We start from the raw sequence: 21,785 nt of genomic DNA on the forward strand, positions 1-21,785 counted from the left end.
ATTTTATGATCTGTCAATTGATGAGAGTGAGGTATCGATGTCTTTATCATTGAGTGTGGCACAATATGTACTTTAAGTTTTAGTAAAATTTCTTTCATGAATGTAGGATCCCTTATATTTGGTGCATAGATGTTCAGAATTGAGAGTTCTTCTTGGTACAATTTTCCTTTGATAACTATGAAGTGTCATTTTTTAATGCATTTTGATAACTTTCAGTTGAATGTTGATTTAGTCAATATTAGAATGGCTACTCCAGCTTGTTTCTTAAAACCATTTCTCAGAAACTTTTTTCAGCTTATTACTCTGATTTACTGATTCTTTGTAACTGAGGTGTTTCCTGTATGCAGCAAAATGTTGCATCCTGTTTATACATCCAGTTTCTTAGTCTTTTTCTTTTTATTAAGGAATAGACTCTATTGATATTAAGATATAATAAGGAATACTGATTGTTGCTTACTGTTATTTTGTTGTTGTTGTTGTTAGAGGTGAGATTACATTCCTGTGACTTCTTTTGAGTTTGCTGAAAGATTACTTTCAGCAGTAGACTCAGTTTCCCAATAAAAAGACACAGACTATCAGACTGTATACATAAACAGGCTCCAACATTTTGCTCCATACAGATAACTCACATCAAAAATAAAGACAGACACTACCTCAAAATAAATGGCTGGGGGGAGCGGGTATTCCAAGCAAATGGTACCAAGAAACTACTTAGAGTCATTCCACATGGAATAATATAAATTTTTCAACCAAAAGTTATCAAAAAAAAAAGAAAAAAAGATGAGGAAGGATACTTTTTACTCATCATAGGAAAAAAATCTATCAAGACAAACTCTCAATCCTAAACATCTATGCTCCAATTACAAAGGCACTCACATTCATAAAAGAAAACTTACTAAAGTTCAAAGCATATATTGCACCACACACAATAATAATGAGAGACTTCAACAAACCACTCTTATCAATTGACAGATCATGGAAGCAGAAACTGAAGAGACACAGTGAAACTAGCTGAGGTCATAAACTTGTTGGATTTAACAGACATTTATAGACCATTTTTTCCTCAAACAAAAGAATATACCTTCTCCAAAACTGACCATATAGTTGATTATAAAACAGGCCTCAATATATATAAGAAGACTGAAATACTCCCATGCATCCTATCAGATCACCATGGACTAAGGCTGGACTTTATATAACAACAAAAACAAAAGGCCCACATACACATGGAAGCTGAATAATTATCTACTCAATGATAGCATAGTCAATGAAGAAATGAAGAAAGAAATTAAAGATTTTCTTTTTTAGAATTTAATGATAATGAAGGCACAGCATACCCAAACATATGGGTGACAATGAAAGCTGTACTAAGAGAAAATCTCATAGCTCTGGATGTCTCCAAAACAAACTGGAGAGAAACTATACTATCACCTTCATAGCATACCTGAAAGCTCTAGAACAAAAAAGAAGCAGATACACCCATAGAAGTAGACAGCAGGAAATAATCAAACTTAGAGGAGAAATCAAGCAAATGGAAACAAAAAGAACTATAGAAAAATCAACAAAACCATGAGCTGGTTCCTTGAGACAATCAGCAAGATCTATAAACCCTTAGAAAGACTATCTAGAGGGCACAGAGAAAGTATCCAAATTAACAAAGTCAGAAATAAAAGAGGAAGCATAAAAACAGAAACTGGGAAAATTCAGGATTTCAGGTCTTGTTTCAAAAGCCTACACTCAACAAAAATTGGAAAATCTAGAGAAAATGGAAAACTTTCTAGACAGATAGCAGGTACCAAAGTTAAATCAGGATCAGATAACCATCTAAACAGTTCTATAACACCTAAAAAAATAGAAGCAGTCATCAAAAGCCACCCAACCAAAAATAGTCTAGGACCAGATGTGTTTAGTTCAGAATTCAATCAGACTTTCATAGAAGACCTAATACCAATACTCTCGAAATTAGAAACAAAATAGAAACAGAAAAACACTACCCAAGTCATTCTCTGAAGCCACAATTAAGCTCATACCTAACCCTCACAAAGACCCTACAAAGAAAGAAAACTTCAGACTAATTTTCCTCATGAACTTTGATATAAAAATATTCAATAAAATATTTGCAAACAGAATCCAAGAACACATCAAAACAGTTATTCACCCTTTTCAAGTAGGCTTCATCCCAAGGATGCAGAGATGGTTCAATTTAATCCACTATATAAACAAACTCAAAGGAAAACAAATACATGATCATCTCATGAGATGCTGGCACAACCACTCTGGAAATAAGTCTGGTACTTCTTCAGAAACTACTTGAAGACCCATCTATTCTACTCCTGAGCATATACCTAAAAGTTGCCCTTAATAATAAAGACACATGTCCACTATGTTCATAACATTCTTATTTATAATAGCCAGAAGCTAGAAAGAACCTAGATATCCTTCAACAGAGAAATGGATACAAAAATGTGGTACATTTATACAATGGAGTACTACCCAGCTATTAAAAACAATGAAATTATGAAATTCCTATGCAAATGGATGGAACTAGAAACTGAGTCAAAAAAGAACACACATGGTATACACTTACTTTAAGCAGAGACTAGCTCCCCAAAATACTCTGAATACTAAAGAAAAATTTCACAGACCTTATAAAGTTCAAAAAGAAAAAAGGCCAGAATGTGGATGCCTCAGTCCTTCTTAGAACAGAGAACAAAACACTCAGAGCAGGAAATAAAAGTGAAATAAAGGATCAGGGGTTGAACAAAAAAAAAAAAAAAAAAAAAAAAAAAAAAAGAGAGAGAGAGAGAGAGAGAGAGAGAAACTGCCTCACTTGGGGATTCACCCCATATACAGTCACCAAACCCCAGCACTATTGCTGATGCCAAGAAATGCTTACTGTCAGTAACTAGATATGCATGCCTCCTTGGAGGCTCTATCAGAGTCATTCAGATACTGCTGAGGATGCCAGCAGCTAACCATAGGCCTGAACATAGGGACCCTAATGAAGGTGCTAGAAATAGAACTGAAGGAGCTGAAACCTCATAGGAAGAACAACTTTATCAAACAACCAAACCCTCCACTACTCTCATGGTCTAAAACAACAACCATTTAGCACTCATGCAGAGACCCATGGCTCCAGTTGCATATGTAGCAGTGGATAGCTTTGTCTGGCATCAACGAGAGAAGAGACCTTTGGTTGTGTGAAGGTGCATTTTTTCCAGCGTAGTAGAATGCCAATGCACTGAAGTGGAAACGGTGATTGAGAGAGGGTGCACCTTCATGGAAACCAGTGGAGGGGGAAGGGAGATGGGAATGGTGAGGAGAGATGGTAACATTTGAAATGTAAATACAGAGAATATCCAATAAAATATTTTTTAAGTAAGCAAAACAGGAGGGGAACAAACAGGAGCTATTGGTTCTATTCTATTTAGCTTGTGGAGCAGATGTTGGTTCATATAATGAATTTTTGGGACCTTTTAGATGTTAACTGACTGAGAGCAGAAAGTAAACAAATCTTCTTGGTTAGCATGGAGTTTGCTACCTCAAGAAGTGTCAAATACATATCCACAGAGATATTTTTGATGACAAACATGTGGAAGATGAGAGATTCTAGGAATCATATGTCACTCAATAGAGAACATGGATTTGAGAGCATGAAGGTATAAGAACTAGTTTAGGGTTAGAACAGAGGAGACAGTGAAGGAGAAGCATTAATCTAAGTGGGTAAGATTCAGGATGATATGCCCCATTGAGAATTGTAATATTGTAATTCATGGAGGATCTAGACAGAAAAAAAGGAAGAGAGAATAAGGGTCCACAGTCCAATGTTTCTCATAAACCTCCAGTTTCACGTCTTTCTTCCTGCCTCTGGCATGCCATGTGGAACTGTCAGATGGTGTGTCCCAATATCAGTTTCCAGAAATATAGCATATTGACACAGAATCTCTGGAGTTACAGGCCTCCCATTAGCACACTCTGTGGGGTTTATGAGGTTCTCCTATGATCTGGGCTAGTTACCACTGATCTGCAGGCTGGTTAGAGCCTCTGAATGGCCTTTTGGAATGATTTCTGAGCAGACAGAGCCTAGCACTTACAAAAGGCAGTAAATGATCACACTCACCTGGGATTCATGCAACAGTATATGGTGCTGACATTTCAGTCATAGGAGAAATAAGATGTGAATGTTCACATGTGCTCAGATATACTATTCACAAGACATTTATTAAGCAACTACTACATTCAAGCATGCTGTAGACATAGAAAAATTTAGACTGTTATGCAATATGAACCGTATCATAAACTAGATGCACGCTAAATGACTATTTAATGGGATGGAATATATGAATAAATTGCTTCCCTTACTAACCAGAGTACCTAATTTGTTGGAGAGAAGATAGGTATATCCTTGGGGCTGATCATCAAGGCAAGGTAGCTGAATCAGCAGTTTTAACATTGGTCAAAGTCCCTATCTTTAACCAGAAAATGGACAGTTCCTGAGCATTAATGCTCACCTTACTCTCTAGCCATACTACATAAATATACTCAAAGCTACAAACACACATTTAATTGTTTATTAAACAAATTATCTAATAAATACATCAAATATCATAAGGTAAGATTTATTCCCAGGGCTTAGACGCTAAGTATAAAACCAAAGATTGCAGCATAGGCAAAACAGTCTACGACTTACATATTTGTTGCTCACGTAGGGCATGGAGTATCTAAGGAGGTTAGAAAGGCAGCAAGAGCATACAGAGCCCAGAGTATATACCTGCAATTGTAGTTTCTACTGTCACTCTGATGCCCCATTTAATTCTACTAGTTAAAGATTATCACTGACAGTTTGTAGATTTTAAAAGTATGGTGATAAGAAATTTGTGGGGCTGGAGATATGGCGCAATGCTTCGGGGCACTTACAGCTCTTTCAGAGAACTTATATGTGCTTCTGACCATCCATATCAGGTGACTCCAACATCAGGGTATCTGAAACTCTCTAAGAGAATTAGCAGTGCAGTTTCACACACACACACACACACACACACACACACACACACACACACACACATCAAAAAAAAACTTTGTTGAAAGCTAGACACAAGTTAAACTTGAGAGTTTCAGTTTAAACTTCTATACTTAGAACCAAAGATCAATTTCTAACTAATTGTCTTCATTAATTTTCTATCCCCTGGACTCCTCTGCCCACTAGTAATATCCAGACCCTCCACCCCTGATTAATATGCCCTTTGCTAGCTAAAGAAATTGACCTCCTACATTGGGTTTAGGCTTCTATCTTTTGGGGCTATTAGGACAGAAGCCATGAGATACATCAACTTTAAGTTTTCACACACAAAGGTCTGATAGTGTTAAATCTATTTTCTCCATTGTAAAAAAAAAGTGTGATTGATTCAACTCCAAATTTAACTTAAATTTGATTTTCTTCTCTTAACTTGGCATTTCTAAACTAAGAATCAATCAAACTTCAGTTATAGACAGTGTGTGAATCAACAATGCCAAGGTATTTCTGGTTGAATTTCTCAAGGAATACAGTTTATGCCATTCTGATCAACCATGAGTGAGGGTAAGGGGTACATGGAGAAGAAATAAAGGGGAGATGAGATTATTAGCTTTCTGCTGCAGCAGTCAATACATCCCCATGGAATCTCATTCCTACAGCATAGCACCTTCCCCTGCAAATGAGAATGCAAATGAAAATCTGATACTAAACAGTACCTTGAAATCTGTGAAGTCCAATATAACTACACTACATGGATGGATGGATGGATGGATGGATGGATGGATGGATGGATGGATGGATGGATGGATAGATGGATGGATGGATGGATGGATGAATGGATGGATGGATAGACAAAATGTATATAAATACATATATGGTTACAGCATTCATGTCATTGTGAGCACTGAAACAGCTAGGGATATTTATGTCCTGTCTGCTTCTTGCAGGCACAATGTAACAGCTTGCATTGGGGAGGATATTATGAGATAGATGGCTTTTAGCTTAATGTTCTCTGTACACCTTCCCTAATATAAGTGCTGATGATCAGTTCCTTTGGCCAAAAAGTCTAAAGATGTTACATTTGCTTCTGTCTCTTGGTGAAATTTTGTTTCCATAGCAACTCCCCAAGCCCTAAAGCTGCTTGTCAGCATCTGAACTTAGTGCAGTCTTGACCTATGTATGTTCTTTCTTCCTCTTATTTTTTAGAGAAATTAAAGTAGTTCAGAGATTTTCCTTAGAAAATTGTTGCCTCATAATTTTATTTAGTCTCATTCTTTCTACCATTATCCCTGATTGTATGAATTTCCATTTGCTATCTCTTGTTTGTATTCTGTTTCTGCCAAGAAACATTCATTTCTCAATATTTTCTAAGAATCCATTTGATAGAGAGGTAAATAAGTACAGAAACCACAGCAGATTTCTGTATCTGTCGTAGAAATTTTTATTTTGTTAAGCCCACTGTATGCCACAACAAGTGTAAAGCACTTGACAGCATCTGCCACCATTGCTTCACTCAACATTCTTAATGCATAGGCCATTTTATCACTCTTTTTTAGAAAAAGGCAGTCAATAAGCTGAAAAACCCTACTTCTCAGCATGTACACTAAAGATCTTGGATTGTGTTGAAGGTGTTCCTGACATAAGGAATATGATTAGTTGAATGATAGTTCAGTGAAATTATGTAAGCAATCTCTGTTCTGGCCCTTGGGCATATTTCTTATCCTAGGATTCAGTTTTGTGTGGCCAGGTAGCATTCCTCATAGCGAAAGAAATAGTATTTGTCCCACCCATATCTACTGCTGGATAAACTAGGAAGAAAGAACTTCTCAGAGGTTAAGGTTTTGTTTCATATTATTTAAGCGATTGGGACATCATATTAGTTTTTCCTTATTGTTACAAAACATGGTGAGCAAGGCAACTTGTTTTTCAAAGCATTTAATTGGGGGCTTATAATTTCAGAAAATTAGAGTCAAAGGCCATCATAACAATGAGCAGGCAGGAAGGCATTATACTGGAACAGTACCATCTTAAGACATAACTATATGAGAAAGAGATCTGAGAAGAAAACGAGTCTTTTGAAATATCCTTCCTGGTGACATACCTCTTCTGGCAAGATCACACCTCCTAATCCTTCCCAAAGAGTTCTAGCAGCTGAGCACCAAGTATGTATACATATGTGCTAATAAAGGCCACTCTCATTCAGACCACCAATAACATTCTTTCTTCAAGCCACCAGCTCCAAACACCACTTGTACCCCATTATTCAGACTCTATTCATCTAAGAACTTTTTTATACTAAACTTCTTTTTATATGCTCCTTACTGAAGAACTGAATTCATGGACTCTTGAATAGAAGCTTTCACTGCTAATTGGGATGTGTGAAGTACTAAGAGGTATGGAATGTCTAGTGGTATGGTAGATATTTAAGGTAACCTCCATTCACGGATATAGCCTTTCATGGACTTTCATTCTCTTAGATAATATTTTTGCTGGCTATGCATGCTATAGAGTTTCTAAAATATTGATATCTTATTTATTTGGTAAACTCAAAAAATAAAATTTACTTCTCTTTTTTAATCCTGTGGTTATTTTAAGTTTTAGGTATATCTCATCAATCAACACCAAAACAAGTTATAATGTAATTCATTTCATTTAACCTTTGTCCCACACCTGTGGCAACTGAAAATAGTCCTCCTATATAACACATAGTCTTAGAACTGGGAAGAAAAAATAAGGATCTATTTATTTTCTTTTTAAATTTTAGTTTTAATTGGATATTTATTTACATTTCTAATGTAATCCCCTTTTCTGGTTTCCCCTCCTCACACACCCTATTACACTTCCTCCCCATGGTTCTATGAGGGGACTCCCCCACCCACTCACCCATTCCCAATTCATTGCCCTGGCATTTCCTTATACAGTGGCAATGAGCCTTCCAAGGACTAAGGGCCTTTTCTACCATTGATGCCAGAAAAGTCCATCCTTTGTTACATATGCAGCTATAGCTTCAGCTCCTTCAGTCCTTTTTCTAACTCCTCCATTCGGATCACCATGCTCAAAATAATGTGTGGCTGTGAGCATCTACATCTGGATTTGTCAGGCTCTGGAATAGCCTCTTAGGAGACAGCTGTATCAGACTCCTGTCAGCAAGTACTTCTTGGCATCCTTAATAGTGTCTGTATATGGGATACATTCCCAGGTGGGTCAGTCTCTGGGTGGCCTTTCCTTCAGTCTCTGCTCCACACTTTGTCTCCATATTTTCTTTAGACAGGATCAATGTTGAGTTAAAATTTTAGAGATGAGTGGGTGACCTCATCCTACAACTGGAGACCTTGCCTAAATTCTGGATGTGGTCTTTATAGGTTCTCTCCCTGCTGTTGTGCATTTCAGCAAATTTTATCCCCATTTGGTTCTGGTATCCCCTTGATTTTCTGGTATCTGGAATTTTCTGGTGTCTACCACAAGTTCCCCATCGCCCACTGCTACACACTGCTACTAAATTTCCTGACCCCTTGTATATTCTCCCTGTCTCATCAGAAATCTAGTTCTCCCCCTTTTATTTCTATCTACCTCCTCTCTTCCTTCCAAGTTCCTCCGACCCTCTACCTCCTGTGAGTATTTTCTTCCCCCTCCTAAGAAGAAATGAAACATCCTTCTTTGGTCTTTCTTCTTTTTGAGCTTCATATGCTCTTTGAGTTGTATTAAGGGTATTCCAAGCTTTTTACCTACTATCCAATTATTAGTATATACATGCCATGTATGTTCTTTTGTGACTGGGTTACCTCACTCAGTATGATATATTTTATTTCCATCCATTTGCCTGTAAATTTCATGAAGTCATTTTTAATAGCTGAGTAATAATCCATTGTATAAATGTACAATATTTTCTGTATCCATTTCATTGTTGAGGAACATCTGGGTTTTTTCTGTGTCTGGCTATTATAAATAATGCTGCTGTGAACATAGTAGAGCTTGTGTCCTTGTTATATTGTGGAGCATCTTTTGGGTATATATACAGGAGTGGTAAAGCTTTTTGTAAGGCAAAAGATATTCTCTGTAGGACACAATAGTAACCAACAGATTGGGCAAAATTCTTTTCATCAGAAAGAAGTCTAATATTCAAAATGTACAAAGAACTCAAGAAATTAGACTCCAGGGAACAAAATAACCCCAGAGTTCCCAGGGACTAAACCATGAAGCAAAGAGTCCACATGGAGGGGCCCATGACTCCAGCTTCATATGTAGTAGAGAATGACATTGTCTGATATAATGTGAGAAGAGGCTGGTTGTCCTGCAAAGGCTCAATTCTACAGTATACAGGAATTCAAGAGTGGTGATTTAGGAGTGGTTGGGGAGGTGAATAGGGGAACCTCCTCATAGAAACAGGGGGAGAGGGATATGACATAGGAGTATTTCAGATGGGAAACTAGAAAAGAACATTATATTTGAAATGTAAACACATAAAATATTCAATAAAAAAGAAAAGAATGGGATACAGAGTTAAAAAAATAATTCTCAACTGAGGAATAACTAATGTCCAAGAACCACCTAATGAAATATTTAATATTCTTAATCATCAGGAAAATATAAATCAAAACAACTCTGAGATTCCATCTCACACCAGTTACAATGGCTAAGGTTAAAAAAAAAAAACTCAGGTGACAGGAGATGCTAACAAGGATGTGGAGAAAGAGGGACACTCCTCTATTGTTGGTGGTACAACCACTCTGGAAATCAGTTTGGTGGTTCCTCAGAAAACTGGACATAGTACTACCTGAGCTATACCACTCCTGGGCATATACCCAAAGGATCTTTTTCTTAACTAAGAAACCTGTAGGTTCCAGGCATGAGTTGTGCATGGAAGACACACAGATTCAAGCTATGTGATTGTTTTCCCTTCAAGCAGCTCACTCTATGTTAATAGAAAATAGATATCTATAAAATCCCAAAGGTGGATGCCATTAGATCGATTCTTACTCTGGACCCAAGAGTGATAGCTATGCATTTCTTTTTAATAATCAGTGTCAATATTACATTGATATTATCACTATACTCCTGGAAGTAATTATGTATGTTCTGAAGTGCCACCATGTTTCAGACTCTGTGTTCGGCACTTAGGTGGTATGCAAAAAATTTTATTGTATCTATACTAGACTCTTGTCTGGTGCATACTTTTTATTGATGCCTTTAAACCTACCCTCTATGACACATCTCCTCCAATAAGGCCACACCTCTCCTAATCTTTTCCAGTTTTATCAACTGAGGACTAAGCATTCAAACATATGAACCTTATTATAGGAAATTTAGGAAAGTGTCAAGTATGTGTATCTGAGAGGAATATGAAGAAATTCTATTTTCTGTGAATCTCAGTGATGAAAAGGGATAGAGATCAGGAAACAATTGGAGTAATATCTAAAGAACAACACATAATATGGACAACATGATAATGTTGCTTACTAGGGGGTATTTCAGAAATCCCACCTACTAGTACCTGGAGCACATAGTAAAAATACCATGAAGTATGAATGATGTGATGCCTTTAGATGTGTTTAGATGCCAGGTTCATGAACATGGACCACATACTGTGAGCAGATGCTATAAAATATCACGATGTGTTTGAGAAAGGAAAGAGTTAGCGTATGTGCCAATACCTTTCTTAGCCTACAAGCATGCAAAAGAAGCAATGGAGAGGGAGGGAAGCTAAAAAAAAATAACAAATTAATAGAAAAAGTGGTATAGTGACTTCCTGCAGTTATGGGCTATGATCAGAAAATATAAGCTATATTAAACCCTTCTCTAGCAAAAATTAGATCTGTTTAATGTTTTATCAAGGCAATGGAAAAAAAGACTAGAGCAGTGCTCCTCCCTGAAATAAATTTATTTGAACTATTTGCCTACATCTAAATTAAAACCTTCATTCCAAGCAAAGTCCCAATTGAAGCTAAGCCTCTATTGATGAATATTCAGAACACATTCCAGTCCACAATAATATCTCTGTACAACCTATTAAAGAATTTCTTTAAAACTTTTCTACTCCAGCAATATGTTGAATCCTTTTTCAATGTTTTTCTGATAAATGACACAGTGATATTTTATTAAAACCTATTTCATTCTACAACTGTAAATAATATATTCAAATATTTTACAACATAAATGAATGAGATTATATGACTGTTTTCATTTTGTAAAGAGAGAAAATAAAAGACCAAAAGATATTTGGGCATCTATTCATCTAAATGATAATGATTTTGATGCTGAGGACATCTGGAACAGAGGGAAATTTGAGAAGATATGTTATTTTTAATGGGTTGCATTTGGCATGCCGGTGGGATGTCCTCAGACATATGTTCAGTTTACCAAATAAAGAGGTAAAAAAATAATTTAAAATACAGTATAAGATCCAATAATCTAAACCTAAAAAGTAGAGGTAAAGAGGAAAAGCTCAGACAATAATAATCAAAGAGGTCTCAGGACAAACCCTTCTGTATGTTGTATAGCATCCCCAGAACACTCCTGGTGATGCAGATCTAATCTACTTATTCAATAAAAAATTACTTTAATTTAGCCATGCAACATTCTCCTTCACACATTCGGCCCTCTTATTTAGACTTTTAACAGTTTGTTTAGAAATCTAATTAGAAAAAGACAAGTCTGAATTTTTCTGTGAACCTCTAAGTAAACTCGTGGGGAGTAGTGAATAGGCTAGAGTGGGGTTGTATGTGTGCATATATACTTGGGTCTAGATGGGGATCTACTCTTGTACTAATGAATATGAAGGCCAGATGTTAACCAAAGTTTTAGTAAAGGGCTGCCAACCTTGATTTTTGAGATGTGATCTTTTATTGTTTTAGAACTTGCCTTGTAGGCTTAAGGTTGTTGGCCAGTGAGTTCCAGGAATCTGCTTTCTCTAATCTATGACCTGGGATCAGATCACAATTATATACCACAATGCTGGCTTTTTTAAAATGTGACTTTTAAAGGTTAAACTCAGGTCTTTGTGCTCAAGGCAAGCACTTTCTGTTCTGGCCATAGCCAAAGTCATGAATGGGAGCTGTTCTTATTCTGTGGTATGCATGTTTCACAAATTAAGATTAAAGTCGTTCTGCAATTGTTAAACAGTTTCTAACTGTGAAATACGTCTCCATGGCAGGTTTTTTATATGCACTATCATGTAATCATTCTGTCAATCCTTTGAGATATTTGATCATATTCCCAGCATGTATGCCGAGTATATCCTAGGTACTTTGTGTTAGTGTGATAAAGGCATAAACAAAACAGCTTGTGAATGAAAGAGTTTAGTTCAGTTTATAAGACATAGTCCATCCTGAATGGAAATTCGGGGAAACCTCAAGGTAGGAATGTAGAAGCTAGACTTAAAACACAGCCCTCACAGGTATACTCTTTGCTGGTTCCCTTTTTCTAGCTTGCTCATCTGCTTTCCTTACACAATTCAAGACTACCCATCTTTATGTGGAACAGCTTATACTGACCTAGCCCTTTCTCTATTAATAAACAACCAAGAAAATATCCCTAAAGATAGCCATAAGTATTATCTAATGGAGGAAACTCTTCAATTGAGAGTTCTTCCCAGGTGACTTTTGATTTTATTACATGGACACCAACTATCAGACACCCCTTAGAATAGAGGTTTGGAGAATTAATGGATTCAAACATCCAGTAAATGATGTATTTGTTTTATATTTGTGGCAAATACACAAGACAATAAACATAAAAAATGGAATATAAATTGTGGTTTACAAAACTCGGGTTTGAGGGGTTTTGGTTGATACTACTGTAGGTCCAGTGCTTCTTGATCTCACAGCGACTGAGAATCAAAGAGAAGAGTAAAGTGAGAAGAAGGAGCCAAAGAGAAGAAACACCCTTCCAGCGCATTCTAAGTGCATAATCTGTTTTCTCTGCCTGGGTCCTCAACTCTGCCCCAGAAATTTCTCCAACCATGAACTCATGAATCAATTAATGGGTACAGACAACTAATAATCTTATAGTTTATTTTTATCTTACTTTGCAATCTAGATGCATAGGAGAGAACCAAGGTTCCACTATATGGACCTTCTGGTAACACTCTAAACCTAATTCCTACAAATGGGTTAGAACGAAATTTGAAACTAGACTAGTCCTCAAAGAACTCACTTTTTCTGCTACCTGTCAGTAAATTAAACCACATAATATATTTTCATTTCCTTTTAAAGGGAGTTTAATACTGTACCATCATTGTCAAGAATTACCATTTAAATTGGAATGGGTGGATTGGCAAATTTTAAAAGATGACTTATCTTCCTTCTTTTCTTTATCTCAATCCCTTTCTTTCTTTCTTTCTTTCTTTCTTTCTTTCTTTCTTTCTTTCTTTCTTTCTTCTTTCTTTTTATTCTTAATTTCTTTCTTTTACATTTTACCAAAAGAACCATCATGCCTATTTTGTTTAAGACAAACAATAATAAGAGGTTGGAAAATATGGTTTGTCCCCAACTCTCTGTTATAAATGTAATTTATATTTTACTTAATAATTACTTTTTGTTCTTAGAACTTCTCATATTTGTACAAATAAACATGTCTACCCCAGTTTTTCCCCAAACCTTCTCAAATACCCAACAACTTAGCCCCAACCCAATTTAATGTCCTCTTTTCAATTCTTCCCTTCCTCCCTCCTTTCCTTCTCTTCTTGGCTAATATTCACACTGTCAAACTATAAGACCCATTACCTGCATGCTATCCCCATATCCTCACCTGACAGAATTATACATTCTATATATTTGTTTTCCAGGTTTATTGAAAAGCCCTGTGAACAAGACAGCCTTAACACTGATTGCTGTCAGCTCCTGCATCTTGGCCATGGTGTGTGGCAACCAAATGTCCTGTCCACTTACTGTGAAGGTGACTTTGCATGTGCCTGAACACTTCATTGCAGACGGTAAGAGCCCAGCATTGACAGTAACCCACAATTACTTTTCACCCTGAACACCAAAGGTCTATATCACCATGGACAGCATAATTTCACAATTCTTTAATGTACAGTAAAGGAACAAAGGGCCATCCCAGGGCTCTAGAAGAAGCACTTATTAATCTAAGTCTCTGATTATTACAATTAGATTAAAGGGTGCTTTTATTATATGTATATGGATAAGGTTTTTTTTAACTATAGGAGGATTTCAAAAATTAATAAAGGAGTACTGGACTCCTTTAAAATATCTAAGAGCTTAATCAAGATCCTCAATCCTGTTTCAAATTTAAAATTGCTCTGAAAATCATATTATATACTTAAAATCACATGACAAGGAAAACCCTATGAATTTTAGTAGAATTTTTGAATGTTCTAGGGAATGTTCGGGTCTTGTTCCCTATAACTGTGCTTTACAAGTGTCTAGGAAAATTCTACTATTCATTCTTCAGCCAATTAACTTGAATTAATGAGACGATGTAGTCACCATGATCATTAGCAAAACATGTCCAAGGAACTGATTAAGATGCTTGATGTCTATTGCTAAAGTGCCCTCTAAAATTGTCAATGAAGTTTGGTTCCTATAGTGGGGTATGCAGGCCCCTACTCCCCAAAGCTTTCTCCTCACCTTACTATTGTAAGTGTGCTAAAGTTTAACATGAATAATTTTTAAAGGTATTCTGAACTATGCAACTTTACTCAATTTTCACTTTAGTTCTTAGTAGTTAAAATACATTCTTTGATATTTTCATTAATATATAAGATGTAGTGTATTTACTCTCATTTCCCACCTTTGACAAATTGCTTCCTTCCTACAAGTGCCTTTCCCCATTCATGACTTTTTTTTATGGACCACTGAATTCAACCAAATACATATTTGTGACCATGGACTTAGGATTATTCACTGGAGCTTTTTTGGGCTCAACATTGTGTACATATAACTAAAAACAAAGTGAAGGCAATGTTTCCCTTTGCTTAGAATTCTTTTGTGCAGAACCTCTGCAGGGCAAGGAGACTGCATTGTGATCTCTACCCTCCTCTGTATATCAATTTATTTATTTTTCACACTTTTAGCATATACAGACACACTGAATTATACTTGTGAAAAAATATACTTCTGACTGCCACCCTACACATTTTATGTATGTTAAGTTATTTTTCAAATCTATATAAAATGCCCTGTTTTATCCCTATTTAATTATATGTACATTTAAAACAGGGAGGATGTGTGTGTGTGTGTGTGTGTGTGTGTGAGAGAGAGAGAGAGAGAGGGGGGGGAGCATATTTTATAAGAAAATACTATACATAACTTGGTTCCTGGAGCTCAGGGCTTGATGAATTACTGAAGTCTATGTGTGACTGCAAAACTGAGATGGAACAATAGGAATGACAAATATGAACTTTATATGTCACTGTGAATGGCCTGTCCCAAACCCTCACCAACACTCAGCTGTCACTATCCATTAGCTACATACTTTAGGAGGTAGAGATACCTATGCTTTAGTTATTGGTTTCTACATGTGTATGAAACAAAGTAAATTACTCAACCCTAGGGTAAAACACTTCAATGGCAATGTATGCAGTCTTAGAGATGATACAAGACTTACTTTAAATGATTTATATTTCATCTACTTTTTCTTTCATTGACTAGGTCTTTGAATATAAAAAAAAAGGGACAATAGTTTTCTTTGACTCATAGGTATACGGTGAACCTGATACCTCCTTCTTATAGATGGCTATCAAATTTACAGACAGCATGCATGTGGGGAATCAGAAAGTAAAGGATGCAGCAACTAGAAACATCCAGAGAAGTTTGGTAACAAAAATACAATACTGCCCCCTATAGGGAAATATCAATGATGACTCAGAAACTCGAACTTGATCCCCTACCAGATGGAACTGACTTTCCCAATTCAAGAGATGAGCACTCAATGATCATCCATCTTCTCTCAGCAAGTATACAAAGTTCAGACAGTACAAGGATAACTTTTTGTTTGTATCTCCAAGGTTAGCCTCCAGTATTTCTATCTCAGTATCTCTGCGTGTGTTTCTCATCTCATCCCTTCAATAATAGTCCAGCATGGTCCTTATCAATCACAGATGACAGATAAGGAACAAGGACTCATTGATAAATAAAAGTCAGCCCTCTCTGGAGTAGAGAAGAGAGAAGATAACTATTTTATGTGCTATGTGGTACAGCAAGGTAGTGGCTGTAGTTTCTAGAAAAAGAAGAGTTACATAGCAGGAAACAGAAAAAGAAAATAATTTCTATTTTCCTGGACTAGTGTCATCATTTAGCATTAATAATCATCAGTGTACAATGATCTATCATAACTACAGGTAACAGTGCAGTTTAATGGTATTTTACATTTGTTTATACAATTAAATTATATGTAGCCTATGAAACTTGTCAAGAGAACAGTTCATGTCAACTGGAAGGAGCTCCAGTTGAAACCAGGCCTCCTAAAGACTATATTCCTATGGCAGCTTTCATCCCTTTTTCTCTGTCCCCAAGGACTTTCAGCTGCCAAGGTGCTGGCCCTTTCTCAGAAGGGAAAGAGCTCTCAGCCAACCTTATCCATTGAGCTGTCTATAGTACTGAAATATTAGTTGGGACCGAGTAATATGTTCTGTCTTCAGAAGAAAATGAATTCTGACCCTGTGTTGCAGTATAGTTACACTTGATGCTTAGTGCCCATTATGAGGAAAAGGTCAAGACGACATAGCACTTGTCCAGAGCCCAGCTGGCAAAAACAATTGATAATGACACAGTTTCTACCCAAGCCTTTAATAATCTCACCCCATTTCCCCCTGGACTTCTTCAAGGCCACAAGTGGCTGTTGTCCTCTAACACACAATAAAGAAACATAAGAAATCTGCACATTAGCTTACCTAATTTAGCATTTTCTCCAGATGATCTCTATACGACATCTGGATATCCAGACTCTGGAGGGAGAGACTGGGTATTGCTATTTGTGAGAATTAAGAGATGCCTTGGTGGAGTTCTGAGATATTCTTAAGGCAATATGTTAAAGTATGAAATGTATGTTGTGGCTTGTCATTTTATAATTTCCACTCAGTAACACTTGACTTTGTTGCCTCACACCTCTAACAAAACAGTGACATCATGGCATAAAAGGTGTAGAAGACCAAAACTGCTTGCTTGATGACAACTAGTTGGCAGAAGGGGCAATATGAATCCTGAAATGGTGCACCCCCGTGCATTGACCTATTTATTCCAAAAGTACTTGACGTCTAATTAATGCCACCTGAATATTTTGTAGTTATGTCATTTTATTCCATCAAAATTTTCATGATTTTCATTCAATATGAAAACCCAGTAAAAGAGACAACATGTGAATGAATAATAGAGTTAGATTAAGTATGTAAGTTAGACTCCAGTGTAGGTCCCCTCATTGGGGATTAAATAGGTAATGAAAGGGAAAGTAAGATTTCCAAATATATATGTTATATGTCTCACTCGTGTACAGCTCAATTTACTGAGATGACTTCATTCCATTTTTGGACCTAATTCATTATGCAGATTTTGTTATCTTAATTTTGAATATCTGGAAGAATTAGAGAAAGAGTCACTAAATACCATTTAGAGGGGAGAAACTATAAAAGCTTATTTTTTTTAACCACAGTTCTATATTCTACCATTCATCAAACTTCCAGTAAGGAAATCACTCTAATAGCAAGTGAGGAAAAGATCTTAGAGAAGGAGAAGGGGAGGGAAGAGGAGGGGCAGAATCCTGTGTTGGAGGAAATGGAAGAGGAGTACATAGGGTCAGGAAATATAACAGAGGTGTGTAGCAGTGGTGGATGGAAAAATGAGGTAGCCGCTACAATGTCCTTGATGCCAGAGACCAAGAAGCTCCCAGGACTCAACAGGGAAGACATAAGCCGAAATTCACAACAAAAAGAAGAGAAACACTGAAGACACCATATAAAATAGATAGGCATGGTTTCTGGTTGAGGAATGGAGCCATCCACCCATCTAATCCAGAATTGCTTCTGTCAAAAAAAAAAAAAAAAAAAAAAAAAAAATCAGGGACAAAGTGCAGCAGAGATTGAAGGAAAAGCCATCCAGAGACTGCCCTACCTAGTGTCCCATCAGCAGATACCAAAACCAGACACTATTGCTGATAGCAAGAAGCATTTGCTAACAGGAGCTTGGCATTTCTGTCTCCTGAGAGGCTCTGTCAGAGCCTGAAGAATATAGATGCATATATACACAGTCAACCATTGGACTAGGTGGGTACCCCAATGGAAAAGTTAGTGAGACGACTGCAGAAGCTAAAAGGGTTAGCAACACCACAGGAATTATAACAGTATCAACCAGCCAGATTCCCCACAAAGCTTCCAGGGACTAAACCACCAACCAAAGAGTACACATGGAGGAACACATGGCTCTAGCGACATATGTAGCAGAGGATTACCTTATCTGGAATCAATGGGAAGGAGCCCCTTGTTCCAGTGAAGACCTGATGACCCAGAGTTTGGGAATACTTGGGCACTTAGGTGGTAGTGGTGGGTGGGTGGGAGAGCACCCTCATAGAAACAGAGGCTATGAGGGAGGGAATAGAGGATTTAACTGGGAAGGGGGATAACATTTCAAATGAAAATAAATAAAATAAACAACAAGATTTTAAAGGGTATTCAACATTGGAATAAAAGAAGGAAGGAAGGAAGGAAGGAAGGAAGGAAGGAAGGAAGGAAGGAAGGAAGGAAGGAAGGAAGGAAGAAATTGCCAGCCAGCTCTTGGAGTTCTCAGAAGGCAAAACTAGAACTCTGAGTGTAGAAAGGGGAGTCTTGGGTTAGTAATGTCTTCCTCTGCTGTTGGCTGTGTGACCTTGTGCCTACCTCCTAAACTTTCTAAGCTTTAGTTTCATTATCTATGGATTGGGGATAGTACCATATCTATCACCTAAAATTATTGCATTGAATAAATGAAACAATGCCCACAGAGCTCTTAGCTGAATACCTAATACCTAGTAATGGCTCAATAAGTCATATGAATGCCAGTAGTTGTAACAATGTTTTCTTACTATGAGAAGGGGCTCATTGCAAGGTAATGAGGCCCCATCACAGAGAGCCTGCAAGAACAGATGACCCCATTCCATGAGGTTGTAGAAGTGAGAAGGCATGAATTGAGTTAAACATATATTCTGTTGCATTAGAAACTATTTTATCAGAACCTAAATTTTTGAAGCACTTCATTTTTGCTAATTTTTGCAATATATTTTTTTCATATTCCATCTCTGATTGTCACCTATTCTTTTATGAGTCTCAGAAATAATGAAAGACTCTGATATTTGGGGTAAGGGAGACAGAGTGTCTCTAGCACATTTTTCTAATCAAGTCATGAATGTATTTAACTCCAACATACAAACACACACACACACACACACACACACACACACACACACACACATGAGCGAGTGAGAGAGAATTGAACAAAACTATGATTCATAGAAATATGAATATGATAGAAATATACATACGTTAAAATGTACTTTTTCAGTTTAGTTTAAACTACAAACCTCATCTTGTGAATGAAATAAGGTGTTTTTCAAATCTCCTCTGTTCCTTGTGACTGAGTTATTTAAAGTCTGAGTGTTCATTCTGAGCCTACAAATCAAGTAAAACTGCTCATATAGGATGCTGTGGTTTATGGATATGCCATGCTGTGGATATTTTTGAGCATGCATTTGTTTACATCTATGCATTTTTCTGCTTCCCTCCTCCCCCAGTTTGTCTTGACTTTCAATCCAAGAAACTAAGTTAACGCACAGCTTCGTGACTTTAACAAAGGACGAGGTTCGTAATTGGTTGCACAGCTACTTTGCTACGATTTGAGTACATGGGAGGAGAATTTGCAGTCCTGAGAAGGGAAAATTGCACCACACTGAAAGTGACTACTTAGCCACAAGCTGCCAAGCAATTTATTTTAGGATGTAGTTCCTTAGGCACCTTGCTCTCTGGACTCATCCCAGGCTTTGTTTTAAAATGTTCAGTGTTAATCACAGATGTTCAAAGGCACATCATGGTACAGGTTAATTGGTGGAAGTACTGCACAAGATGGCCCCGGCGTTTTTCACTCTTAACTCAACTGCACAGACGTAATGTTATTAAGACAAGTTGTTTCTGTCTGCTGCTCTCCAAACCCTGGCCTCTTAATTACCCTATGTGAGAAACAACGCTCTTCTATCCAGTGATATGCTTTCCTCCCGTTTTAAAGCTCAAATGACTTTCTTTTCTTTACAATATCACCTTCATAACATACACATAAGGCACTCTTAGCATCAATGAATATTCCATGCATCAATATTATTTTTGCCTTTCTAGCGACATGACAGTCTCTCTCCAAACTGCTGCCCATGTCTCACTGAAATTACTGTTGCCCTCAAAACATGTCTCTTCCATTAAAACCACTCTAAACTCTGGTTTTTAGAAGTCAAAAATATTATAGTTTAAGAAAGAAATTTCTTTAGTTTATGCTTTCCACAAAACAATTCAGTGACTTCCATTTCCCTTTGTCATCAAGACTGAACATGCGGTTTCCGGCCCTCTGAGACCAAATCTTCAAATACTCATCTTGGGGTCTTTGCATGGGTCACTGTGTTTACTTGCCACACTGTATCACATTGCCTGAACTGTAAATTAACTTCCCTTTCCAACCCAGCCTGCTATAGATACTTTGCTAATTGCTCTCCTTCAACCTTACTTTTTCCTTTATTAGAATTATTTCTATTTGTGATTGTACAATTATTTTCTTAATTTTAGTCTTCCCCACTTGGTTGCAAGTCATACAAGATAATATTTGTTTTAAAATTGTGTTTAGTATCTTCAACAGTACCTTGAATACTTGTCTTACCCTGCAACATTTGCTTAGTGAAAAAAAAATGAAGTGATTATAATAAGAATAAACTTAAATTTCCCCAAGGGCAAGGGAGACAGAATATATATGTCCCAAATTTATTATCATGGCTAATGGGCACTTTGATGTGGTACATTTGTAATAGACCTTGCAGGAGTGGCAAATAGACCCTGATGCCCTGAGATGAGAGAACCTCAAAAATCTAACTGCCTGAAATATAAGGTTCCCTCTTCTGTGATGGACTTCCCACCCCACAGTTTCTACACTCATCCCCACAGATATGCAACTCCAATCAAACTCACAACCCAACCCTGACATCAAAATCAAGCAAGGTTTATCTCAGAGCCCAGAAAGAGGGAAAAATATAAATTGAGCTGAGATTCAGTATGCCTATGGGGGAGGAGGCAATGAAATACCAATAAACCATATTAATATGCTGAAACCAAGCAGAAGGAGTTGAACTTCAACCCAGACTTAATAACTATACGTGAGCAAGTACAGGAAGAAGGCTAGGCTAGGTTTCAGTCAGAATTAAAATGAGATCTGTAATGAAATTGGTAATATAATTATAAACTGTGAAAACTTTTTTTCCCATTTTCTTCTTCCCATATTAATGGGCAGCTTGTTCTTCCATAGCTTGGCACCAATGCTGGAAGCTCTGGATGCCCCCTAGAATGCACTCCTTAAAAAACAAAAAAAACAAAAAACTCTTCATTAAAAAAGTCTCAATTTGCTAAACTGTAGAAAGAAAAAATATGCTTCAAGCCATGTCTTCCGTAAATAGTAACAGATCTCCAGGTTAAATGTGACAAGGGACCTGGGGAAAAACAAATATAGGAAAACCATTCTCAGCAACTGAACATGTTCAAGTCTTTATAGCTATCACCAGAGCTAGTGGGACTGAGAATTTTAATGACACTCTGGGCTAAGAT

At 36.9% G+C, this 21,785-nt stretch overlaps 1 protein-coding gene across 4 annotated transcripts in view; it reads left to right on the top strand.

The window, feature by feature from the left end:
- ASTN2 (astrotactin 2) overlaps positions 1–21,785 on the top strand; it is a gene marked incomplete at both ends in the record, with an annotated part of 945,572 nt that overhangs the window by 359,863 nt on the left and 563,924 nt on the right. For all 4 annotated transcript variants that reach the window (XM_080940102.1, XM_080940100.1, XM_080940099.1 and 1 more), the window contains one exon: positions 13,797–13,943. In XM_080940102.1, coding sequence (XP_080796228.1) covers positions 13,797–13,943 — 147 coding nt within the window. The remainder of the gene's footprint in view (positions 1–13,796; positions 13,944–21,785) is intronic.

This window comes from Micromys minutus, assembly GCF_963924665.1.
Source record: "Micromys minutus genome assembly, chromosome: 28".
NCBI classification, from domain to species: domain Eukaryota; kingdom Metazoa; phylum Chordata; class Mammalia; order Rodentia; family Muridae; genus Micromys; species Micromys minutus.